Genomic DNA, 20,703 nt, shown 5'->3' with positions numbered 1-20,703 from the left:
TCACATGGGAAACATGGGCGGCCCGGACGCCCCGGGCATCCCGTCAAACATGTCCCCGAGCCCGCCCATGCCGCTGAGCCAGGGATCCTGTGCCACAACGTAGCGCATCCCGTCGCCCAGGCTCCCCGGGCTCGCACCTAAGCCCGAGGTAAACTCTTCGAGAGTCAATCCCCCAGTGAGATCCATGTCGAGGCCGAGGTCCTGAAGGTCGGCCTGCCATGCCGGGTTTAACCAAGACGTCGCGGCGTTGGAGATGCCTGGGTTTGTGCCGGAGGAGGGTTGATCTATGGTGCCGCCTGACGCCGTGTCCGGCGCGGGTCCCGGTGCGTTGAGCGGCGTGGGCGTCACGGCGCTAGGGTCGTACATGTAGGATTGTCTCGTTGACGACGCCGACGGGTTCCACAGGAGGTTGTTTGTCACCCGGCCCGAGCGGTCATTTGTCGCGATCTCGGAGAGGAGGTGCAGCGGCGTATTGGCTGCGGGGTATTCTTGCATCGTAGGGGGAGCCGGTTGGTAGGTTTGTTGTTGTTGCTGCTGCTGCTGCTGCTGCTGCTGCTCTTCCATGGGGTCCGATCCTGTAGGCCGGGAAGCATGCGTAGAAGTCGGAGTCTTTTCAGAATGAGACGTCGTCGTCACAGGCGCAGTTGCACTCCTGAGCGACGACTGAGCCCCCTCTGCCGGCGCGCTCGCAGACGGCCCTTTACTCTGCTTCAAGAACCAGCTCTTCAACATCACCAGCACAACCAGAAACTTGGCGGCGGGTCGGCTCCGATCGTCCGACGCCGCGGCGCGGAACTTTTCGAGAAGAGCGTCGAGATAGTACTCCACCTTCATGTTGTCTTTATCAATCACCTTACCCAATTCGGACCCGGGTGCCGTAGCGGAGAAGTAAATTTTGATAAGCACGACGACGGAGTATGCGACGCGAACGAAGTTAAAGACAGGCAGGCAGCGGACGCGAGGGACTTCTATGGCCAGAAAAGCCTCAAAAACACCGTCGATGGCGGACAAGCACGCTGAAAGAGCATTGATGTGTGATGTTGTGAGTGTGAGGCTGGCCAGTATTCCGTCCCTAAGGGTCACTGAGTCGAAGGGCGGGCGCATGTCGTCCATTTGGGTATGCAGGGCAATCTCGTGCATGTAGAGAGAGATAATGTGAAAGGCTATGGCGAGGGTTGCTTTTAAACGTCAGCCAAAGATCTTTAACATCGTCCTCATCATCATCATCATCATCAGCAGCAGCAGCAGGAGCAGGGCAACTTACCCTGCATTTCCTCCTTGGGCACAGACGAACTATACTTTTCCAGATCTCTCTCCAGCATCCTCAGCGAATACTGTGTCCGTGAATCCGTGATGTTGGGTACGATTCCCGGGTCGTCCATGGAAAATTGAATGCCCACCTCCTCCGCAAGCCGGTGCGTCCATACGAGATGGCAAAAGTACTTGTCCGTGGGCGCCGCGTCTGCTGATGTCTGCAGCATTTCCATCGACTCGGCCATGAAGGGCGTCCACCGCACCAGATTTGGCCGATGCAGCGCCATTGAGGTGTTGACTGCCAGAAAGTACGCTGCCAGCCACGCGCGCCGGCACTCGATGGACGTCGGGTCTGGCGGCGGCGACCGCTTAAATGGGTGGTTCCGCGACTGGTACGGAATCTGTAGCCTCCTTCCGCCTGTCCGCCGCCCCAGCCCAAGGTCGAGTGCCATGACAGCGGCGATGTGTACGAGCTGGTAGAATTTGAGCTCTTCAAAGTGCTCTGGAGGCCAGTACCAGATCACGGCGACCTGTAAAGCCTGCACAATCTCCAGGCTCTTCTCGCCCGTGATAATAATCTTTTCCGCAAAGATCTGCATCAGCTCCTTGACTAGTCTGCGCTGCACATTGGGCGACTCGGAGGACGCCGCCGACATGATGGCCAGAAACAGCAGCGGCTTCGCTTTCCGCGTCTCGTCGGATGCAGTCCCTGCCGGAAACACCACCGCCGGCATGTGTGGCACCATGTGCGTGTTGTATCGCTCGAACAGCTCCGCCGCCTTTTCGGCACTAAGGATCCCGCGCTCCACGACGTCGGCGTAGTCGCTGCCCATATTGAGTAACGGTGCTCGCCTTCCCCCGTCGCTGCTCTCGGCCATGTCGCCCAGTATTTCTCCGCGGTCTGAGAATTTCCTCTTCTGTCCAGCAGAGGGTGGAATCAGGGTATCGAACCGCCCTCTATCCCCACCGGTTAGGTCTTGCGAGTCGAGCCTGGGCGCTTCTACGGCAGTCGTCTGCCAATCCCTTGCTAGCCCGTGGTTTCCCCAGCCTGTCTGCTTATAAGGATTTTCATCCGTCGTGATGGACAGGCCCGTGGGTGCAATGCCGCCACCACCACCAATTAATGGCGCCACGGGGCTTCCACGGGCCTGCAAGCTCGCCGTCAACGCATCGATTTTCTTCTCCAGTTCCGCGACCCTACTGTCTGTCTTCTTCTGCCTCTTCCTGGTCGGCATCGTCACCACGCAGTTCCTCCCAGCCTTCTTGCACCGCTTACACGGGCCCTCGGGGTCGTTCGGGTCTGGCTCGCATCGTACTTTAAGCCCACGACACGCCTCGCAGGCGCGCGGTCTCTTGGGGTCGTCGGGATTCCCGCCGTGTAGATCATCATTCTGTGGCGTCTCGCCATTCGTCCCACCGCCATGGCCGGAGTGAGGCGTCTCGGGCGACTGAGTCTGGGGTTGGTGCTGCTGCCGAGGACCATGATGACCCTGCTCCTGTTCTTGTCCTCTGCGTCCCTCATCGTCGTGCGCCGCAGTTGTCTGAAGACCTCCGTCTAGGTCGTCACTTTCGAGACTCGTGGGGTCTGCGCTTCGTAGTGCTGGGTCGAGGACTGTGGCGCCGTGGGCCATTATGAGCTTGGCGAGGTGCGGTGCTGTGGATTTATTATCGGATGATCGGTGACGGCGACAGAAAATACCGACATTGGATCGGGGTGCTAAGGCACCGACGTGATAGATGCCGACATTTCCGACACACCACCAAATATTAGTCAGCGTCGGGCCATTGCGCAACCCACCACCATGCAAAGGTTGAGGGGGGGGGGGGGGCAGAGCTGGCGACAGCTTGATTGGTATTATCAAGTCCTATCTCCAAGCGTTTAATGTCATCCGAGGATTGCGGACCGATTGGGAGTTTTAAATCGTTATTCTCGAATGAAACTAACTATCCAAAAGATACTGTCTTGCACCCACGCTAAATGCGAACCTGAAAATCACTAGGTTAAGCTGTGAGACACAGTTGATTGCCTTCAACGCCATGCTGGAAGTCGTGAATCAGACCTCAAATGAACCGCGAAGGGCTTTACTACGAGGCGGGTGCACCTCGGAAAACAAAACCACCCATGTCCGCATGATACAGAATTTGTCCCCCGTAGATGGCCCGCCCATCCCTCGTTCCTCCAGGGTAGCATCATTTTCTACGGTGGCAACCTGTTACCTGCTCATCTAGGCCTTCTCTCATAAACATAAACGATACAGGAAATTGAGACGATTGCAGGAATAGCGATCGGTATTAAATGGTGTGTGGAGCGCTCGGCGCCGGTCCGTAATGGCTTGATATGTTCGGGTATATTGGCGCCATCATGTCATCCATGCCCATTGGGCCTGGGTCGTGAGACAAAACTTGAAATAAAAGTGCGAGGCATGGTATCAACGCTGCGTGTAAAAGAGTGGGTATGTTGAAGAATATCTGTGCTGAGACGACGAGATCAAGTTGGTGGTAAGATGCCCCCGGCTTAGAATTGCGTCTCTTCTCGCAATCGGCTCTTGGAGCTCTGAGGGTTCAGGCCAGCCATGTTGCCCATGAAGATGGCACTTTCACGTCTCTTTGGCTGGTCGTATGCGGCAGAACCGCCGTCATAGCCACGAGACGACCCATGGTACCCATTGCTTTGGTATGGTTGCGACATATACTGCGGCTCGTACGCCATGGGACGGTTGGTCGGGAAGTTTGGCGGGGGCGTGGGTGACGATCGAGCACTCTGCAGATCCTGCAACAAAGGTGGAGGGGTGGCACTCGTCCTCTGCTGGCCTGGCCTTGAATCCAACAATCTTTGGCGGTGGGGTGACTGGCTGGCCCCGGCCGAAGTGGAAGGACGCCCATGCTGCGACGTATCATACAAAGGTCGATTGGGGAGCCCGTTGTTCATGGACGGCAGGGAACCGGACCTATCACGGCCTGAATCTGCCTCGGCGAATGAGGACGGTAGCTCATACTCCTCGGGCTCTAGACCAAAAATACCAAGGTAATTTTGCAAAAGCATAGCGAAGACGGGCGCTGGTATATTCAGCGTCGGCGAGAATACGATTCCCACATTGCGGACCGTCATCTTGTTCATGTCTGCGTTGTTGATGATCTTGATCAAGAAGGCGATCAGATACTTCAGTAGGGTAGCGTTCGCTTGCGGTAGTCTCTGCACCAACTCGGACAGGGCGACAACTTTTTCTTTTTGCCCCGACATCTCCGTCACTGCCATGAACTCTAGGTGAAGATCACGAGTGAGGATGGTAGTTGGAAGCTCGCGGAGATACAGTTTCAGTAACGAGGCAACAGCGTGAATATCGTAGTAAGTCTCGTCAGTGACCAAGTTGACGTCTCCCTCAGTGTTGAATCGCTCACGAAGCTGTTTGATGACAATATTCGAGCCGCTCAGGCGGAAAATGCCCTCCTCGAGAATCGCGTTCTTGGCATCGAGGTACTGGATGCACCGGTACACAACTGCCGGCAGCGGGACGTTGACATCGACAGGAGGGTTGAAGCGAACCGCCTCGGCCAACGGCGCGCCAAAGGCTTGGCGAACGGGTCCCTGGTAGCCACCCTGAGGGGGCGTCGAGGACCCTACCTCGCTTCCGCCGAACAACGAATCTTGGCCGTCGGACGAGGATCTTGCCTTGGGACCAAAGCCAAAGAAGCTGCGTTTTTTCATCTTCTTCTCCTCGCTGGCTGGGACGCCGAGTCCTCCACCAGCCTTGTTGCCCCATTGAGCGGTGTCAGCAATGACTTGCATGTCTCGCGGGGCGGAGATCATAGGCGGCTGGTTAGACATCGCCATCGCCTCGGAGGGGTGGTGGTTCTCTGGCACGTGCCCGGCCTGTCTGGGCCGTGCAGGTCCGCCGTGGTGAGGGAGATCACCTTGTGATGTAGCGTCATACCTAACCCCTATGAGGTCTGAGTCGGAAGGCTGGTGCTGCGAGGCCGTCTTTTTGTATCGCTGCTGCTTCTTCTTCTCAGCGCGCTCTGCCGTACCCGAACCTTGACGATCTTGCGCCTGTTGCTTCGTAGCGTGGCTCTCATCCTCTTCAGGGTCCTTGTAGTCGATCCATCTGAGCAAGGCATCCACCCATTGGTCCCTTTCCTTGTCGTTCTCGGCGCAGAGTACGTGCTTCACATGGCTGCTCGAGTCCTTTTTCTTGGGCTCAAGAATGAGGAATGCGTGGCGGTACTGGTTGTCCGTGTCGTCCGAGTTGGCTGACGGTTGAGGCGACTGGTTCTCGTTGCTTTGGGATTGCTTGCCGATTTGTGCACTGGGCAATTTGATTGTGCCGAGGTGGGCGCCTCCCGGGGTTTCGTAATACTTCAGGTGAGGGCCATCAAGAACGAAAAAGCGGGCCTTCCAGCCGCCAAAGTTCTTCCCTCTCTTGGTGAGATAGCCGGTTCTGAAAGGACGGCCGCCCGGTCCCGACTTGGCTTTGGCTTCGACCATGCTCTCCATCGAACCAGCGTCATCAGGGTTAGGAGCGAGGGTATGAGTTGACAGGTACTTGCAAAGCTCGAGAGCGCTCGCAGTATCCAGGGGCGTGTCCAAAAGCTCTTCCAAGTAATGGTCCAGAGCGATCCGCCGAGCGTCAAGCTTAGCGGGCGCGTGACCGCTAAACAGCGACCTCTCAGGTGTCTTTGCAGTAAATGCTGGGCATTGTTTCAATCTCTGGTCCAACTTGGCGAGGGACGCCGAGTCCTTCTCTACGCGCCAGAGCTCACCAGGCTCGGATCGCGAGAACACGGCAAGAGTAAAGACGGGATCTTCTTCCAGCTGTGTCAAAGACATCAAACTTGCTCGCGACGGCTTCATGCGTGAGGAAGCAACCTTGACTATGATTGTCGGCAGAACGTTGGGCGGAAGCAGTAGGTCAGGGTATTCTTCGGTGACGAACCCCTTGAAGATGCGGCCGCGTTCGGTCGGGCTTCCACGGCTCTTATCGCTGGACGAGTCCCATCCCTGCTTGACAAGATTCAGGGATTGGGGGACCATGGGATCTGTGGCCTCCGCTGATGTTTGGAGAGAGTGGCCCGGGGGAAGAGGAATCGGCTGACGTGGCGGCCGGGGCGACAAGGGCGCCGCAGGGAACGATGAGATGCTGGCTGCCGGGCTGTCTACCGACATGAGCCCTGGTGGACGGGGGCTGGAGGGCAAGCCAGGGCTAAGAAGCGGGGCCTCGAGGTTGCTGACGCTCAAAGCCTCGACCAGTGACGCCGGAACATTGTCACCCTGCTTCTGCTTCTGCTTCGCGGGGCTTGGAGGCAATTCAGTAGGGGCATCCAGGTTCGCATGTGTCGACGTGGCGGTTTGGCTCTTCTTCGACAAGCTCCTCCTTTCGGCCTCCTGCAAAGCCAAGATTTCTCTATCATGGTCATCTTCCTCGCGCGTCCTACGTCGGCCGCGTCGCTCGGTCAAGATTTCGTTCACTTCCAAAAGGTCGTCGAAGTCGGATTCGCTGTCTTCGTCATCGCGGCCAGGTTGAGTCTGATCCTGGAGCTGTAAAGGCGCTGGTGGGGGTTTGCGCGGCGGGGGCGTCGGGAACTGTGAGAGGCCTTCATCCGATTTAGATACAGCCTCAGAGGCCACCGGTGGCTTTGGCGGAGGCATGCTTGGAGGTTGGCTTGGCGGGCTTCGGGATGGTGGGAGGCCCAGGCTAATCGGAATATCCATCAGGTCTTCGGCTTCGAGCTCCCTCCGTGCTATCTCTGCGACGTGTTCCTCTTCATCGTGATTGAAACGATCGTAGGCATGCTCATGTGCTTTGGGCATCTCGTGCGATGGGTCCAATAATGCACTCACGGCTGACGGCGGCCCGTTGGGTTGGTCTGCCGGGGGTGTGATCGGGTAGGGCGCCATAGCCACGTCCACGGGCGAGTGCTTCTGGCTGTCAGAGTCCAAGGTAGGAGAATCCGGTGTCGTGACCGGTCGCTCTTTAGGTGCGCTGACATCGATTGCCGGGATGCCTTTGCTCATGGGCATTTTAAGAACTTTGCTGGCGGTTTTGGACCCGTCTGGCCCCGTGTGTACCGATGTTGACATGACTTCCTTCAACTTCTTTCTGTACTTCTCCTTGTCTTTTAACGCTCGCTCCAGATCCTTGTTGAGACCTAGGATCATGGCTCTCTGCTTGTCGACGAGACGCCATAGTTGTGCGTTTTGTTGTGACTGGGAGTGCTTTTCTTTCAAAAGGTACTGAATCACCGCCTCCGGACTGCCCGCCGTTTTGATAAGCGCTGCAATATCTGTGGGGTCAGACTGGCTCCCAGTAGCACCCTTTTGGGATTGCGACTTTGTCGAGATGGCTGAGATGGCCGAGTCCATGGAAGAGTTGCGCGGAGCCCCTTTGCTAGGCTTCGCCCGCACAGCGGCGGCCGAACCCCCAGAGGTAGACATTGGAGATGGGAGCGGACCTGCAAGAGGCCTCGAGGTCAAGACGGGCTCGGAAGCGCTTCGATGATCATTCGTCGGTAGCGGTGATATCCTCGGTCTACTATGGCTATCTGTCAGCTGTGTTACATGGGGCGGCGCTGTCGAATCGGAACGAAGCAATAGGGCGCGGTACACATACCGCCGTGTGCTACGTTCAGGTCCCGACGAACCAGACGAGTCGCTCTGGTAGTATGTCTGCGGTTCTCCCAGGGCTTCAACGGGTGAGCGAGAATCGTCCGTAGGCGTCGTGGTGATTTCGGGAAGGGTTCGAGAAAGATGGGAATACGAAATCCCAACGGGCGGGAAGAAGGATGATGACCGGGGTGAAAATGGACTCGTCGGGGAACCGACGACGATGGTCTCGTGGAGTGGACTGGGTATCGGGCGCCGAGGAGATCTATAGGGCGGAGGAGGGCATCAGTCAATGTGCTGCCAGGCCGAGTCGTGGAGCCTAATCCCACAACAAAGCAAAGGCGGACGACAGGTAGAGGATTTGGCGCAGAACGTAAGTCAAGAAAGGATTGCGGAGCGCCAAGACGATAGCACACGACCTCCTCGCAGACCGGGGACCGAGAGAGAGAAGAGCGTGTGGGTGAATACTCGCTCGCTCTCCCTCTAGGTGGGAAATGATCGTGGGCGTGTGATAGCCGAGTGTGGCTCGCAAATGTCTCTCTTTCCCTTCTCTTTTCTTTCTCTCTAGCTGGCGGTGGCGCGTTGGGGAAATCAAGGTGATAGGATCAAGGAAGAAAAGAAGCGACAGCGGCAGTGGCAGCGAGAAAAAGCAAAGACGCACAGCGACACCAGGGCGAAGCAGACAGACAAACTGGGAACGAGAAGGGGCAGCGAAGCAGAGCAGAGCAAAGAGTGGGCCGTTTCTTCTTTGGTAAGCGATGCCCGGTGGAGGCAGTGGAACGTACCTTGGGGATGGAGTAAGTAGAGGGCTGGTGGGACTGTGACTGGCAGCGGCAATGGTGCTTGTATTGGCGGTACTGATGGTAATGGTTGCAGGATCGGAAGCCAGGATCAAGAGGTCTGTCGTGGGGCCATCTTTGGAAGAAGGAAAAGAGTGAGAGGATATGTCTGCGACCTGAAGCCGGTGGAGAGGGTGTTTCTGGCGAGGGAGGCGAGGATGATGAATCCCAGGAGCACCGGCGAAAACAGGAGCATCGGTGGATTCGGTAACGGCAGCAAGACGTGACGTGGAAGCATTCGAACCAGAAGCATCAGAATCTGAAGTTGAGCCCTGGGCACTCCGAGTCTGGAGCGCGAGCTGCGACATGGTGGGCAATGCGACGGGAAGACAACTGACCGGCGGTCCAACTAAAGGGGGGTGAGGGGGGTGGGTGTGCAGGGTCAGAGCTTAACGCAGGACAACCTCGCAGCGGTTTCGAGATGCCTGGATGACCCTGACTACCGTTGCATATAATTAACCGGCCTCTTTCTTGTCTTATGTATATCCGTACTGCCCAGTGTATGGAGTCCCCTTCTTCTTCTTCTTCTTCTTCTTCTCGGGAGCGAGCGAGCGAGCGAGCGAGCGAGCAAGCAAGCAAGCCGACAGGCAGGGATCGAAAAGCTACAGGCGGAGCGGACGAACCAGGCGTAACCAGGTATCGTAGGTACGCAGATGGACAGTTGTTGATGGTAGCGGACGGAGGGTGACGCTGAAGCGGGTACCCAGTCGGACAACAACGATGAGATGGATGGGTGAGATTCGGGGTGCAACTGCTGGATGGCGTCGTACCTATGGCAGGGCATGCAGGGTGAGATGAGGAAAAGGTGGAAAGGAAATGTATACTCTTGCCGGAACAGAGGGCAGATCAGATCAGATGAATGGCGTCTTCCAATGAATGTCCTGAGGCAGGGAGGGAGGGCTCGTCCTTGGCCGTACCTTGCTTGGGTGTGCTTTGTGGGAGGAATGCTCCAAGCTGGGAAGGGGGGGATGGGGGTTGACGAGACGAGTGGCCGTTATCTTGTATGCCGGCGTGGAACGTTGGTGTTGACGGGGAGGCAAACGGCACCAACCAACCAGGCAACTCGCTTTCCACGGAAAGGTGGCCAACCGTAAGGGTTGAAAGAGCAGCACGGGGTCGGTCGGGGGAGGGGGAGGACGTGGCCGTTGGCGTAAGCGAAGTGTAGGTTTCCCGATGGGCAATGCAATGCAATGCGAAGAAGCTGGGACCAGGCCAAAGTTGGCCAACGGTGAGAGAAGAGACAGACAGACTTTGGTTTTCGACGAAGGGGACCCCTTATTTTCTGTCTTGGTCGTTTCTAGCAACGCGCAAAGGGAGTCTGATAGCGGTCGGACAGTGACATTGGAAGATACTAGGGGTTGGATCGCGCAGGAGCAAAAGGCCTTGAGGGGGGGAATACAAAACATCAGTTCAGTGCATTCCACGACGACACCAATGCTTCCTACGACCTCACTAGCAGCCCCTCGGCATTTGCTTCGTGTGGGTGGGTGGTCGGTCGCAGCATGAGCAGGGACAGAGGAGCATGAGCAGGAGCAGGAGCAGGAGCAGGGACATACATCTGGAGGTTAAACGCAACAAGGTACCGGGGAGTACCTAAGATGAGCGGCTGCGATGGGGGTGTGGTCCCGTGGTCGGATGCAACTCAGAGCAAGGTGGTGACCGGGGGGGGAAATGTACCCTTCCTCCTCTCTTGTCCTCTTGTGGTACTTTCGGGGGGGGGGGGGGGGGGGCAACAGTGACGAAGGAAGTGATGATGATGGGTATGGTTGGGCTCGGTGGATTCCGTGTGTTTGCATCTGCCGCTGCAAGACGTCGAAAAAGGAAAAGAAAGAGAGAAAAAAGAAAAGAAAAAAAAGAGAGAGGGGGGGGGGGCTGCAATTGGGAATGAAATTTCGACGGTCTCCGCTGGCTGTAGGTGCTGTTCCTGGCTCAAGCTACCTACCACAACGGTGTGTTTGGGTGTATGGCTTTGATTGGACTTTGCGAGGGAAGGAAGGAACAAAGGAGAGGAGGAAGATGAGTGGCAGAACCTGCACTCCTTCAGAAACGCATACACATACACATACCCACGCAAACACAATACCTACAATCACCGGAGTCAATTGAAATGCCATGTGGCAAAAATTCATCTTCGGCATTGACCTCGAGGATTCATTTTACATCCCTTTCTAGTGTGTGTAAAGTATTTCTCTCCCTCTCTATTCCTCCCCCTCCTTCGTCCCAGACGGTAGAACCCCTCCCTACGGCTAGACTTTGAGACGGACCGGGGAGGAGAATGCTGACAAGCAACACTATTGAAAACACGGCGATTTATTGCCCAAAACTTGCCGGCAAAGAAGGGTTCTCGTTGTTAACGAACAAGGTATTTGTCTACGAACCCAATCATGTCAATCAGCCTTTGCAAATCCTGCGCTACGAGCTAAGAGCGGTCTAGCAGTGCGACTTCATAAGGGGGGGGGGGGGGGGGGGGGGACAACTTAATCTCCCTTGAGGTCGGACAGTCAACCAAAAGCACATCCTTGATGGTTTGTCTGTTTTAGAGCCTGCCGCGGCGCCAGCAGCTATTGGTCCGTTGATAACGATAGGATCTCGAGTCGTGTTTTTGTAACTATCATACGGGTTTGTCGCGGATTGTACATGGGAAATACATCAGAGGCAAGAGGGCAGCTACCGGTACTCTTGCCGCAGCTACCAACCATCCTTTAGCTTTGTCAACCAACCAATGAGCAGATCTGACGTGCGAGGGAAAGAGCAGCCCGGCCATGACCCGCGCTTCGCTTGCCTCGAGTTGTAGGTATCTCGGTTTCGTTCCTTCCTTCCAGAAGACTATCTAGTCTGTCTGTCTGCCTACCCACCTACCCACCGAGGCCGGTTTCCTTCCTTCCACGACTTACAAATAAATAATTTGAGTCTTGCCGCATCACTGAAAACATGCTCGGTCCCGGAATCTCATCTCCTGTTTCCTCGTCATGCACCACCTGCCCTCAGCTCCCACGTCAGCCACGTGGAATGTGTCCAACTCTCTTCAAGAAAGATAGCCTCGGGCCCCTCCGCTCCATGTCGGGAAGCATCTTGCCCTGCTCTCGCCACGCCGAGACTCCATGACGGGCTGCTTGAAACAACCATGTCGAGTCTACCAAGGTACGACCTACTCCCGCGGAACAAACGCCTGGAAACCATCTGTCAGCTTTCTTTCTCAATCCGATGCCCAAAACTTATTCGCACCCGCTACCTAATCCGCGGGGTTACGCCGTGCGAGCCGGTACGTCCCTGTTCGAGCCAACCTTGGGTGGTTTAGATCCAACTTTGAAATCCCCGCGGGGCCGAATCCGGTCTCCGGCAGCCCTTTTTCCTAGCTCGCTTCTGCATTGTTCCTCTATCTGTTGGTGTCGCCGCCTGATCTCCATCACGGTACCTGCGGCTCTCGTCAGGCTGCCTGCCACTCTCTCTCTCTCTCTCTCTCTCTCTCTCTCTCTCTCTCTCTCTCTCAACCTCCACTTCTGCATTCTGCAAGGCACAGGTGCCGTGCCATCGTGGCCCGCACACACCACCCCAGATTCTTAACGCCACAGCCCAAGGCCTTAATTTAATTTCGGGTCTTAGGGGCCTTGGGCTGCTTTGCTCCAATCATCTACCGCCGCCGCCCCCCCCCCCCCCCCCCCCCACCTCCCCTTCACTTCTTGGTGGTCTTGTCCCCGTTTGGACGTTGAAGTCCCGGACCTTTCCAGGCACATACGAGCGGGGAGTGGTCCAGGCAGCCCATAGGACATATCGCTTCTCCCGGGATTGAAGCACGACAATTGTGGGCTTTGACCCTGGGAGACGAGGTTCCTGCCAGAGCCTCCTCTTCTGTTTACCTACTACTACTACTACTACTATCTGTCATATTTGACATGCTATTCACTGCGCGCCCATCGAAGTGTCACTACCCTACGGGAATAGCAAACCCCCGCAGCGGCCAGACGCCAGTGTCACCGCTCACCCTTCTTCGTCTATCAAACAGGCTCCGGAGGATGGATCCTTCACCAGGAGGTTCAGACGCAGTCTGCCACGTCGCACAGCGTTGCACTCGTCCAGATTGCTTAGCCCCTCCTGTCCTCTCGTTCGATGCCCCCTCGCCCCATTTTGGAAACCTAGGTACTGTTAAACGTAGCAATGGCTGTTTCTTCCTTGTCGCTCGCTGCCATGAACTGGCTTGGCATAATTATATCTGTTATGTGTTATTCAGGAGGCGACATCTCTTCTGTGGGTATCAACACATTCCATCGCGTGCAGATTGCGTGTGCTGGGCCAGGGAGTAATTCCAGAATTCATCATAGTTGATGACTTGACCCTTGAGCAACCCAGGTCTCGCGGCCACCCATCACCGCAACCCCTCCCTTCCTTTCCGCGACACAATGCCACGTCCATGCTATCAAATTACTGTGTAGTCTAGTGTAGCTACCTTCCCGATATTGTCATCATTGTACAGGTGGTGCACAAACCCTCCCAGCTGTAGTCTGGCATGATAGTGCCGCACTTTGGGGGTTGAGGCGTCAACTAGGCGACACTTATCGGCCTGCTAGCTCTTGGATCGCTGGCGTTCCTTGGAAGTTGACCGACGGCTCCGTCATGCCGCCGTCATGTCGCAAAGCATCCCGCCGGCTTATATCCAGACTGTATATTTATTTGCCCAGGTCCGAGGGGATGGGCAAGAAGACGTCGGGATCGGATGAAACGGTGCAATGGTTCTCATCGGACCGGCTCGCTAGGCTGTTTCGCCTCGCTGGCCGCGCTCACGATGAGATGGAATACTCAACTAACTGCCAGCAGTCTTGCCCGTCAACCTACCGCGGTTCCTGTACGTCGGTGTTGTGCTATCCTTTCAAGTCTGACCTGAGCGCCTGGGAAAACACGACGAAACCTTTCCGCCCGGGATCATTCTTTACAGCCCTCCTGGAAGACGGCGTTCCGATAGTAACCTTCTTCTCTCGCAAGAGTATGCATGAACCATCCTTCCCAACCAGATGCGGGAACCTTTCTCTTCCAAGTCATGAGGTCATGCAGCGCACCCGGGCACCCTAGGCGGTGGCTTGAGCCCCTTGCGAGCGCTGCTTGGCTGCACTTTGCTAAAGGGTCCAGGCCTCGCTTTGGAACTTGGCAACACAGCGACATCAATGAAGCTTAGGCCTCAGGACATGAGTACGCCTCGCGCAGTTGATAGCTCTCGTTGGCGACTTCTTTCTCGCCGTCCGATTGCCAGGACAGTGGCACCTCAGCATGATCCCTCAGCCAGGACGCCAAACAACATCCAGCTATCTGGCGGCCGAGAGCATTTCATTACCACAAAGTAGGCATTCTCAAAGCCACCTCGCTCTCCAGCCAAAGGCGCGTCGTGTTCATCACATCACATCTCAACTTCATGTCTCCAGTCAAAGCACTTTCGAAAGTCCCATATCTCCCGTGGGAGGTGCGAGAGATGCTGCTCCCCACCAACTTACCAACAGATGATGCTATGCATGTACACTGCATCCTGGACACGATTTTGACCATGGGGGCAAGCTTGCCGCTGGCAGGATCAGGCCATGTGTGTCGCCAGACCCGCTTGCAGCCGGCTTTCCGTGGCAAGGCGAGATGGTTATTGCACGGTAACATCTATCTATTCGGCCCCTGGAGCTTCGCGGGCGTAACACAGCTGTTCTTTTCCCAATTTGAGAGCTGTCCCCGGTCCAGTTTGGAACCCTGACACATCTACAAATCTCTATCCGCCAACGAGAGTACACTGCTTACTCGGACAATAGCAACCGATAGCAACGAATGAGGCGGGGCATCTCAGGGGAGGGATAGTCTTTTTGTCCCAAACAAGAAGCCAATTTAACCGTGCAGCAACGACTCACGGCGCTGCAACTATTCTCATCTGGCGCTGTGGGTGTGCAGGACCCCCCCCCCCCCCCCCCCCCGACTTGCAGCAACCAGATGGGGTCTGCCAGGAAGACTCCCCTCCCCAGCGTCGCTTTGTCCCGTAGCGCCTCGGCGGTCATTATCCCTGGACCATGATTGCCGGTGGATCTGGCAATTTCCATCCATTTTGTTATGTGCATTGGAGCCAGACAACTGGCCGCTCAAGCCGCCGGGTGCCGTTACATCACAAATGGGCAAAGGCAATACAAGGAAATGGAGCTAGCATTGAAATCAACCTGGCCCATCCACCCCCCCCCCCCCCCCCCCCCTCGCAAGCGCGTCGGGAGGGAGACCCTGCTGATGGTTAACATCATTGGCGGCCTGTGCCTGTCGCTCCAAAGCCAAGTGCTCAGATCGACGACAGGGACCAATCAGGTGTTATGTGAGGGAAAATGCACTTGGACCCTGAGAAAGACAAGAGGGAAGCAGTTCCACGTCTTGTTAACAAGGGAAATTGCAATAACTCTCGCCGACGTGGACGGTTGATCATCGCGCAGCTCTGATACTGCGACGAGCGGCCACTACTTCAAGTCATCCGCCCTCTGATTCAGATCTGCGTACTCATGGTGCTCAAGAGAACCTGAACAAGCCTTACCTAGCTTCACTTCCGTCGTCGTCATTGACGACGCCCGCGACCGCTTCACTCGAGACTGCAGCTCAAGCCAAGCTACAGTTTGTTTTCTTGTCATCGCCCGTTTTGCTTATTTGGCAAACATCTAGCTGCATGCAAGTGCTTGGACGCTCTAGATGCCGCCGAGCGCCACAGTGGCTTTGGCAGCCTCGAATTCAAAGTGCAAAAAGACGGCGGCACTTGCTGCCAGGTAGATGCCGCGTTACAGAGATCTTTGTCATCGACCGCACCCGGATAGGGATCTGGGCAAGGCACATCCGTCTGATATCATTCGTGTCATCCTGTGCCTCGTGCCCGATGAGCTCAAAGTGCGTAGAAGAAGTATTTGACATTCGAGTAGTCCCCCCCCCTCTTCCCTAGGCGCCAGGTTTACACAGTGTAATCCCGAGCATTCAAAGTTCATCCGGACCTTGACATCCACACTCTTGTGTGCCAGGGGTTGTTAGTTTGCGCCTCACGGTGTCACGATCGAGCCCAAGCAACCTAGCGTGTCCGGTGATCCTAACAGGCATCGAATGGCGGGTATCACGGGACTTGAGTTGAGGGTATCGGGGCTATAGACATTCATCTTCGAAAGAGCCCTGTCCGCGTGTACGTGTAGGCCGGGGGGTGCTCGTTCACCAGGAGTAACGTAGTTTTGCTCCTTCGCCACATGGACATCAGAAACCTGTCAATCACGCACGTCTTAAGCTACGAACAGGACGGGAGCAGCTGACGCCCTCGTAAAGTTTTAGCAACCTGCCGCGAGGCTGACCCCATAGCTCTGGCCATCAAACCAGTCAGGAGTCCTCACCGGAGACGGGATAACCTTTGAGTGGGTTCCTGTTATGGCCTAGATGGAATTATTGCCGCCGTTCATCCCCGTGCGGCGACTAGTTTTCAAGCCACCGATCATCCATCGACCGACCCTGACGCGATTCCTTACGCACGGCATCGGGAACTCGCTACCTAGATATCCCGACCCTCGATGTCCGAGGTCTTTTTTTTTTTTTTTTTTTTTTTTTTTTGCTTGGGACGAATCCCGTCCCAGGACGGCCAGATTCTCGCCTGCTGTGCAACAGGTCAATTCGACCTCGGCCTGCAATTATGTTTTGTGAGTCTGTGACATCTCATCCAATGGGGAGGGTTCGGTACCCGTCCACCGACGCGCTGAAACGTGAAATCCACCGCCCCCGACCGCAGGCCGTAATCAGCCTGAAGAATAACCGGCGTCGCGGACGTGTTTCAAATGCGCCATCAATTTAAGGGGAGGCCCCCGTCACAGACCCTCGCTTCACCCCCCCGCCGAGCCAAAAGACCACGGAAAGTACCTCACGTGAACGTGTATATTTCAACACATCATCGTTAGGCGCGTTGCGGATGTTGAGATGACGGGCGTGGCAATCGGACGGACAGCCCGGCCCCGGCATCCAAACCCGTCGGCGAAACGCGTTGGGCCATGCTCAAGACATTACCGGACGCGGCCCCGTTGTTCCTACCGGGGCGTGGGCGCTGTCACGATCTGGCACACGATCGCAAAGGCCATTTGCCGCGTGCCCGTGCTCGCGATGCATGCGGAGCGACTCGCCACCGCCGATGGGGGTGCCATGCTGGTTGGAAGGGTCCCATCATGCCGCGATCGTGGCAGGCGGCGACGGTGGTGCGCGACTCGGAAACGTATACTCGAATCGCGCGGGTCCTCCACGGACTGCGCAGTTGTGCCACCCAGCACCTTTGCTGGCAAGGGTTGCTTTGCATCTGATCCAGGAGAGCGGTACGCATGCCCCAACAAGAAGACCCCATTCGCGTCTCGCATGTACTTCTCACTGCGTCATGTCGGCCAATCTTTTATCTCGGATTCATCATTGCCAACTAGATCCGTTCTCTATTCCCAGCGGCTATCCATATTCCTCGAATTGGCAATAGCCGATACCTAATGCTTGCCCGTGTGCAGCGTTCCGGGCAGGCTATGCGACGCGGGGCAGCCAGCTTGGGGAGGGGGCCGTCTCTCCGAAGACGCGACAAGGGGCTGAACGAACGATGAAGTGGCCTTTTGGGCCTTGTACTGGATGCCAGGCCCGAGTCATCGAATCCCTCGGCGATGTGCCTTTGCCGGAGTCCAGACCCATTTAGGCTGCTTCGTGATCGTCTGTTCTGTCCTGGACGCCTCCAGCGACACGTCTATCACGGTACCCCTAGCAGGGAATCCAGTCGGTTGCAGCTCCTCCGCAACCCTCCGCAACAGTCGGCACGTCGCTAGTCGTGCGGGATCTGCAGAGCCCTTGGTCCCGGGTCAGGTTGTATGGCGGTGCCGTGTTCCCGACAATTGATATCGCCTAAAGGGCACCTTGTCTGTTCGTATCGACCGGTTGAGCTGGGTCTAGTGACTTTACGGGCAGGTCATGGGAACCATGTGTCCTGCTTTGGGGCTCCCCTTGCCCCCGGACTCGGAGTCGCCGCTGCCGTATCAAGGAGCCCGGGTCCGCCAGCCAGTTTCCGTACCGTTCTCGGAGGTTGTCATATCCGGCTTTGATACGTTTTCGCTCCACGCTTCTGGCCGGTGACGAAGGCCTACGGCCTGCATACGAAAGGCTATGTATGTCTCGGCGATGGCCAGCCGGCTTCATCCGCATGCTTGCATTTCCGAAGAACGGGGGCCTAAACTTTCGGCGTGAGATCTTGTGTAGTCACCATCTGCTACCGAATAGTTTCCTTTTCAAGTTGATACACGTGCTTCTTCGGTCGGGGTGCCGGGCATCACCCCTCAGCATAAGAGTCAAGGCATCAATGCCTCTTCCGCAAGTGATCATTGAGCACACGGGGCCCGAAAGGACCTATGGATCTCTTCTGCTCTTTGGTCCTCGTAAGACCTTGGGGCGTTCAGCCAAGAAACCGTGACCCTGGACGTTCCGCATTCATAATCTCAAAATACCGCGACGTAGACAACATAGCCCCAAAAGCCGACATTCAACAGTCTTTTTCCTTTCGAAGCCGAGCGACACGGGGGAGAATTGCGAACCCGTACCAAGCCGGCGAAAGCGCGCAGTCCTAGAACGGCCTTGAAAACAGTCGGCCTTCCCGGCCGCCGATCTCGCGGGGTGTCGTGCAAATGGCGGCGATAGAGCACACGTGAGACGTGGGACTGTCCAGCCTCGTGGGTTTCCTACCTGACACGAAGCTGGTGCAGCGAGATAGAGAGAGGGGGGAGGGGGCCAGTGGTCTCCCGAGACGCTCTTTCCCCCGGGGTCATGACGCGGTGACACCTGTTGGGGAGGGGTGAGGGGTCCGAAAACGTCCCAGAGACGATCGTGAGGTTCTTGGCTGCGTCCTTGGCAACGTGCGGGTCAGCCGGCAACCTTCTGGCGTAGGTCGATGCCGACTGTCGAGTATGAACCACGACGCAACAGCGTCGTCAACTGGAAACGGGGAGGACAAAAGAATAGAACTGCCAAGTGTTAAATATAGCCTCAGATCTATCCAGCCCTGTCACAGCTGTTGCGGCTCCCCTGGTCCCGACGAGAGGCCCAATGTAACCCTCCTCTCCAGCAGCTCGGTGTGGAGGGTGTGGGCGGTTGTCTGTCGTCTCAAGGGGACGGCACCTGCGATCTTCGAAACACGGGACCCGTCGATTGGCTTGGTTTTTTTTTTTCTTGTTTTTTTCGGTCGACTTTCTTGTTTACAAAAATAAACCATAAGACTAGCTCTTCTAGTTCCGCTTATTCAAAAGCAGCCTGGGCTGTTGCCTCGGCTACGGAACGTTGATGCCATATACCTCCTGTCTCAAGTCCTTCTGCGCCACGCGTACCGGTTCGATGGGGGGGCTTAAACTTCATGATGGATAACCGCTTGACAGGTGGGGGTCGGGGGATCCTCAGACGTCATGGGACGCAGTTCAATGCCAAATTTGGCGGAGTGCGTCCAAGGGGAACGAAAGGGAGCATCTTTGTCCGTGGGCGACACCAAGTTCTCTACGACCCCAGGAGCACGAGCTTGGAGGGATGGGTGGAGGCCCTCGGTAGGTCAGTCGCCCTGTGTTGGACGGCGGAAGGGGCTGCGGCATCTCGTCGGCTGCCCACTGCGATGCGAGGTTACGCAAGATTCATGGACTGCACTGCTTGCCCATTTCCGCAGGGGCGACCTGGAAAGACGACAACACGGCTCCGCGAGTCGATGTGGTCCAGGAGGTGATACTCGGCATCTTCTTTCAACCTCTCTAGCAGTTGTTAAAACGGCTTCGGGCAGATAGACACATTCCACGGGTCCGAGAAAAGAGTGAGGTTTGTAAGGTAAAACAGCCGTCATTTCTTCTGGTCATCATCAAAGTGTTTCTATCATGGCACGTATAACCGCGTACCGCCGACACAAGCCGCTGGCTTCCTTGTGAACTAAGCGGAGGGGGGGAAGCAGAAAAGCAATTCCAGCCGTAAAAAAGAAACCCAGGCGACAAACTCCTTCGCAAGCATTGTATCCCGTCCCATCGTATCAAAAGACCGTATAGCGCCGCTAAGAGCAAACATGTCCAACAAAAGCATCGCTGTGTACCACCCCAAAGCAAACTGCCACCAACCTAATCGCTCCGCCAATTTTATACGATAAGAAAACAAAGGCAATGAGTACATCTTCTTCGGGAAGTGAGGCGAACCAGGAGGAGGGGACACGAGGAGGCTTCATCGCCGGTAGTTGTACTCCCTCTCCCTCCTCCGGTCCGAGATGGTGACGCGCATCCGCTCCTCCTCAGGTGGGGGCGGCGGGGGCGGCAGCATCCGCGGCGGACTGTACCGCCTCCCCTCAACGTACCGAAACGTCTCGTACCGCGGCTCGGCGGGGACGGGGACGGGGTACGGGACTCTCACGGGCACAAGCTTCTCCCGCTCGACGTAGACCTCGCGGACCTCCCTCTCGCGGTCCCGGCTCCCGCGGCGCGAGTGGCTGTGGCTCCGACTCCGGCTGCTACGCGAGCTCTTGCTCGACTTGACCGACCTGACTGAGGGCTCGACGTCGACGGCGATGACCTCGATGGGCGGGGGCGGCGGGGGGTGACGACTTCGGGCGGCGGGGGCGGAGGAGGGCACGGCAGGGCCGGGGGCGGGGGCGGGGGAGGAGGGGTCTCGGCCTTGGGCGGCGGCACGGGCTCGGGCGCGACGATGACGGGAGGAGGGGGGGGAGGGGGTGTGCACTCGCGAGGCGGGGGCGGGATGAATGTCGTCTTCTTGGTGCGGACGGTGACGGAACCGTTGGTGGGTGGCTCGAGGTAGAGGCGCTTCTTGGCGCCGTGGTGGTGGTGGTGGCGGTGGTGGTGGTGGTACTCGTAGTATTCCTTGGAGGAAGCTGGTGGAGCGGGGTCGTTAGTTGACATGGAGCGTGGACGTGACGCCACTAGGTGACGTCAGGATTTTGTTGGGGCTCACTCGTACCCATTGTGGACGGCTGGATTCGTTCCAACAAGGACAGAGACAGCTGTT

The 20,703-nt window shown here is 56.7% G+C and overlaps 6 protein-coding genes across 6 annotated transcripts; 3 read left to right on the top strand and 3 right to left on the bottom strand.

Moving 5' to 3' along the window:
- On the bottom strand, positions 1-2,885 carry LY79DRAFT_503996 (uncharacterized protein; the record flags this gene model as incomplete). The annotated part of the gene is made up of 2 exons (XM_060553465.1): positions 1-1,178; positions 1,265-2,885. The coding sequence occupies 2 exons, from the start codon at positions 2,883-2,885 to the stop codon at positions 1-3; spliced, it is 2,799 nt and encodes a 932-aa protein (XP_060421266.1).
- A 741-nt stretch (positions 2,886-3,626) lies between these two features.
- On the bottom strand, positions 3,627-7,961 carry LY79DRAFT_30638 (RhoGAP domain-containing protein). Its single transcript, XM_060552311.1, has 2 exons — positions 7,860-7,961; positions 3,627-7,791 (listed from the first exon to the last, which is right to left on the bottom strand). The coding sequence occupies exon 2, from the start codon at positions 7,682-7,684 to the stop codon at positions 3,770-3,772; it is 3,915 nt and encodes a 1,304-aa protein (XP_060421265.1). The 5' UTR covers positions 7,685-7,791; positions 7,860-7,961; the 3' UTR covers positions 3,627-3,769.
- Positions 7,962-13,789: 5,828 nt separating this feature from the next.
- On the top strand, positions 13,790-14,540 carry LY79DRAFT_534611 (uncharacterized protein). The gene has a single exon (XM_060556447.1). It carries the CDS (start codon positions 14,093-14,095, stop codon positions 14,414-14,416), a length of 324 nt encoding a protein of 107 aa, XP_060421264.1. The 5' UTR covers positions 13,790-14,092; the 3' UTR covers positions 14,417-14,540.
- A 1,749-nt stretch (positions 14,541-16,289) lies between these two features.
- LY79DRAFT_534609 (uncharacterized protein) lies at positions 16,290-17,609 on the top strand. The gene has a single exon (XM_060556446.1). The coding sequence runs from the start codon at positions 16,630-16,632 to the stop codon at positions 17,176-17,178; it is 549 nt and encodes a 182-aa protein (XP_060421262.1). The 5' UTR covers positions 16,290-16,629; the 3' UTR covers positions 17,179-17,609.
- LY79DRAFT_676758 (uncharacterized protein) lies at positions 17,261-17,575 on the top strand. The gene has a single exon (XM_060564470.1). It carries the CDS (start codon positions 17,311-17,313, stop codon positions 17,569-17,571), a length of 261 nt encoding a protein of 86 aa, XP_060421263.1. The 5' UTR covers positions 17,261-17,310; the 3' UTR covers positions 17,572-17,575.
- A 2,299-nt stretch (positions 17,610-19,908) lies between the features above and the next one.
- LY79DRAFT_664980 (uncharacterized protein) lies at positions 19,909-20,659 on the bottom strand (the record flags this gene model as incomplete). The annotated part of the gene is made up of 3 exons (XM_060562995.1): positions 19,909-20,170; positions 20,227-20,569; positions 20,650-20,659. The coding sequence occupies 3 exons, from the start codon at positions 20,657-20,659 to the stop codon at positions 19,909-19,911; spliced, it is 615 nt and encodes a 204-aa protein (XP_060421261.1).
- Positions 20,660-20,703: the final 44 nt, after the last annotated feature.

Source organism: Colletotrichum navitas (assembly GCF_030913465.1).
Source record: "Colletotrichum navitas strain CBS 125086 chromosome Unknown LY79scaffold_1, whole genome shotgun sequence".
Taxonomy (NCBI): Eukaryota; Fungi; Ascomycota; class Sordariomycetes; order Glomerellales; family Glomerellaceae; genus Colletotrichum; species Colletotrichum navitas.
The sequence above is the reverse complement of the archived record's forward strand: the minus strand, read 5'-3'. Positions and strand labels throughout refer to the sequence as shown.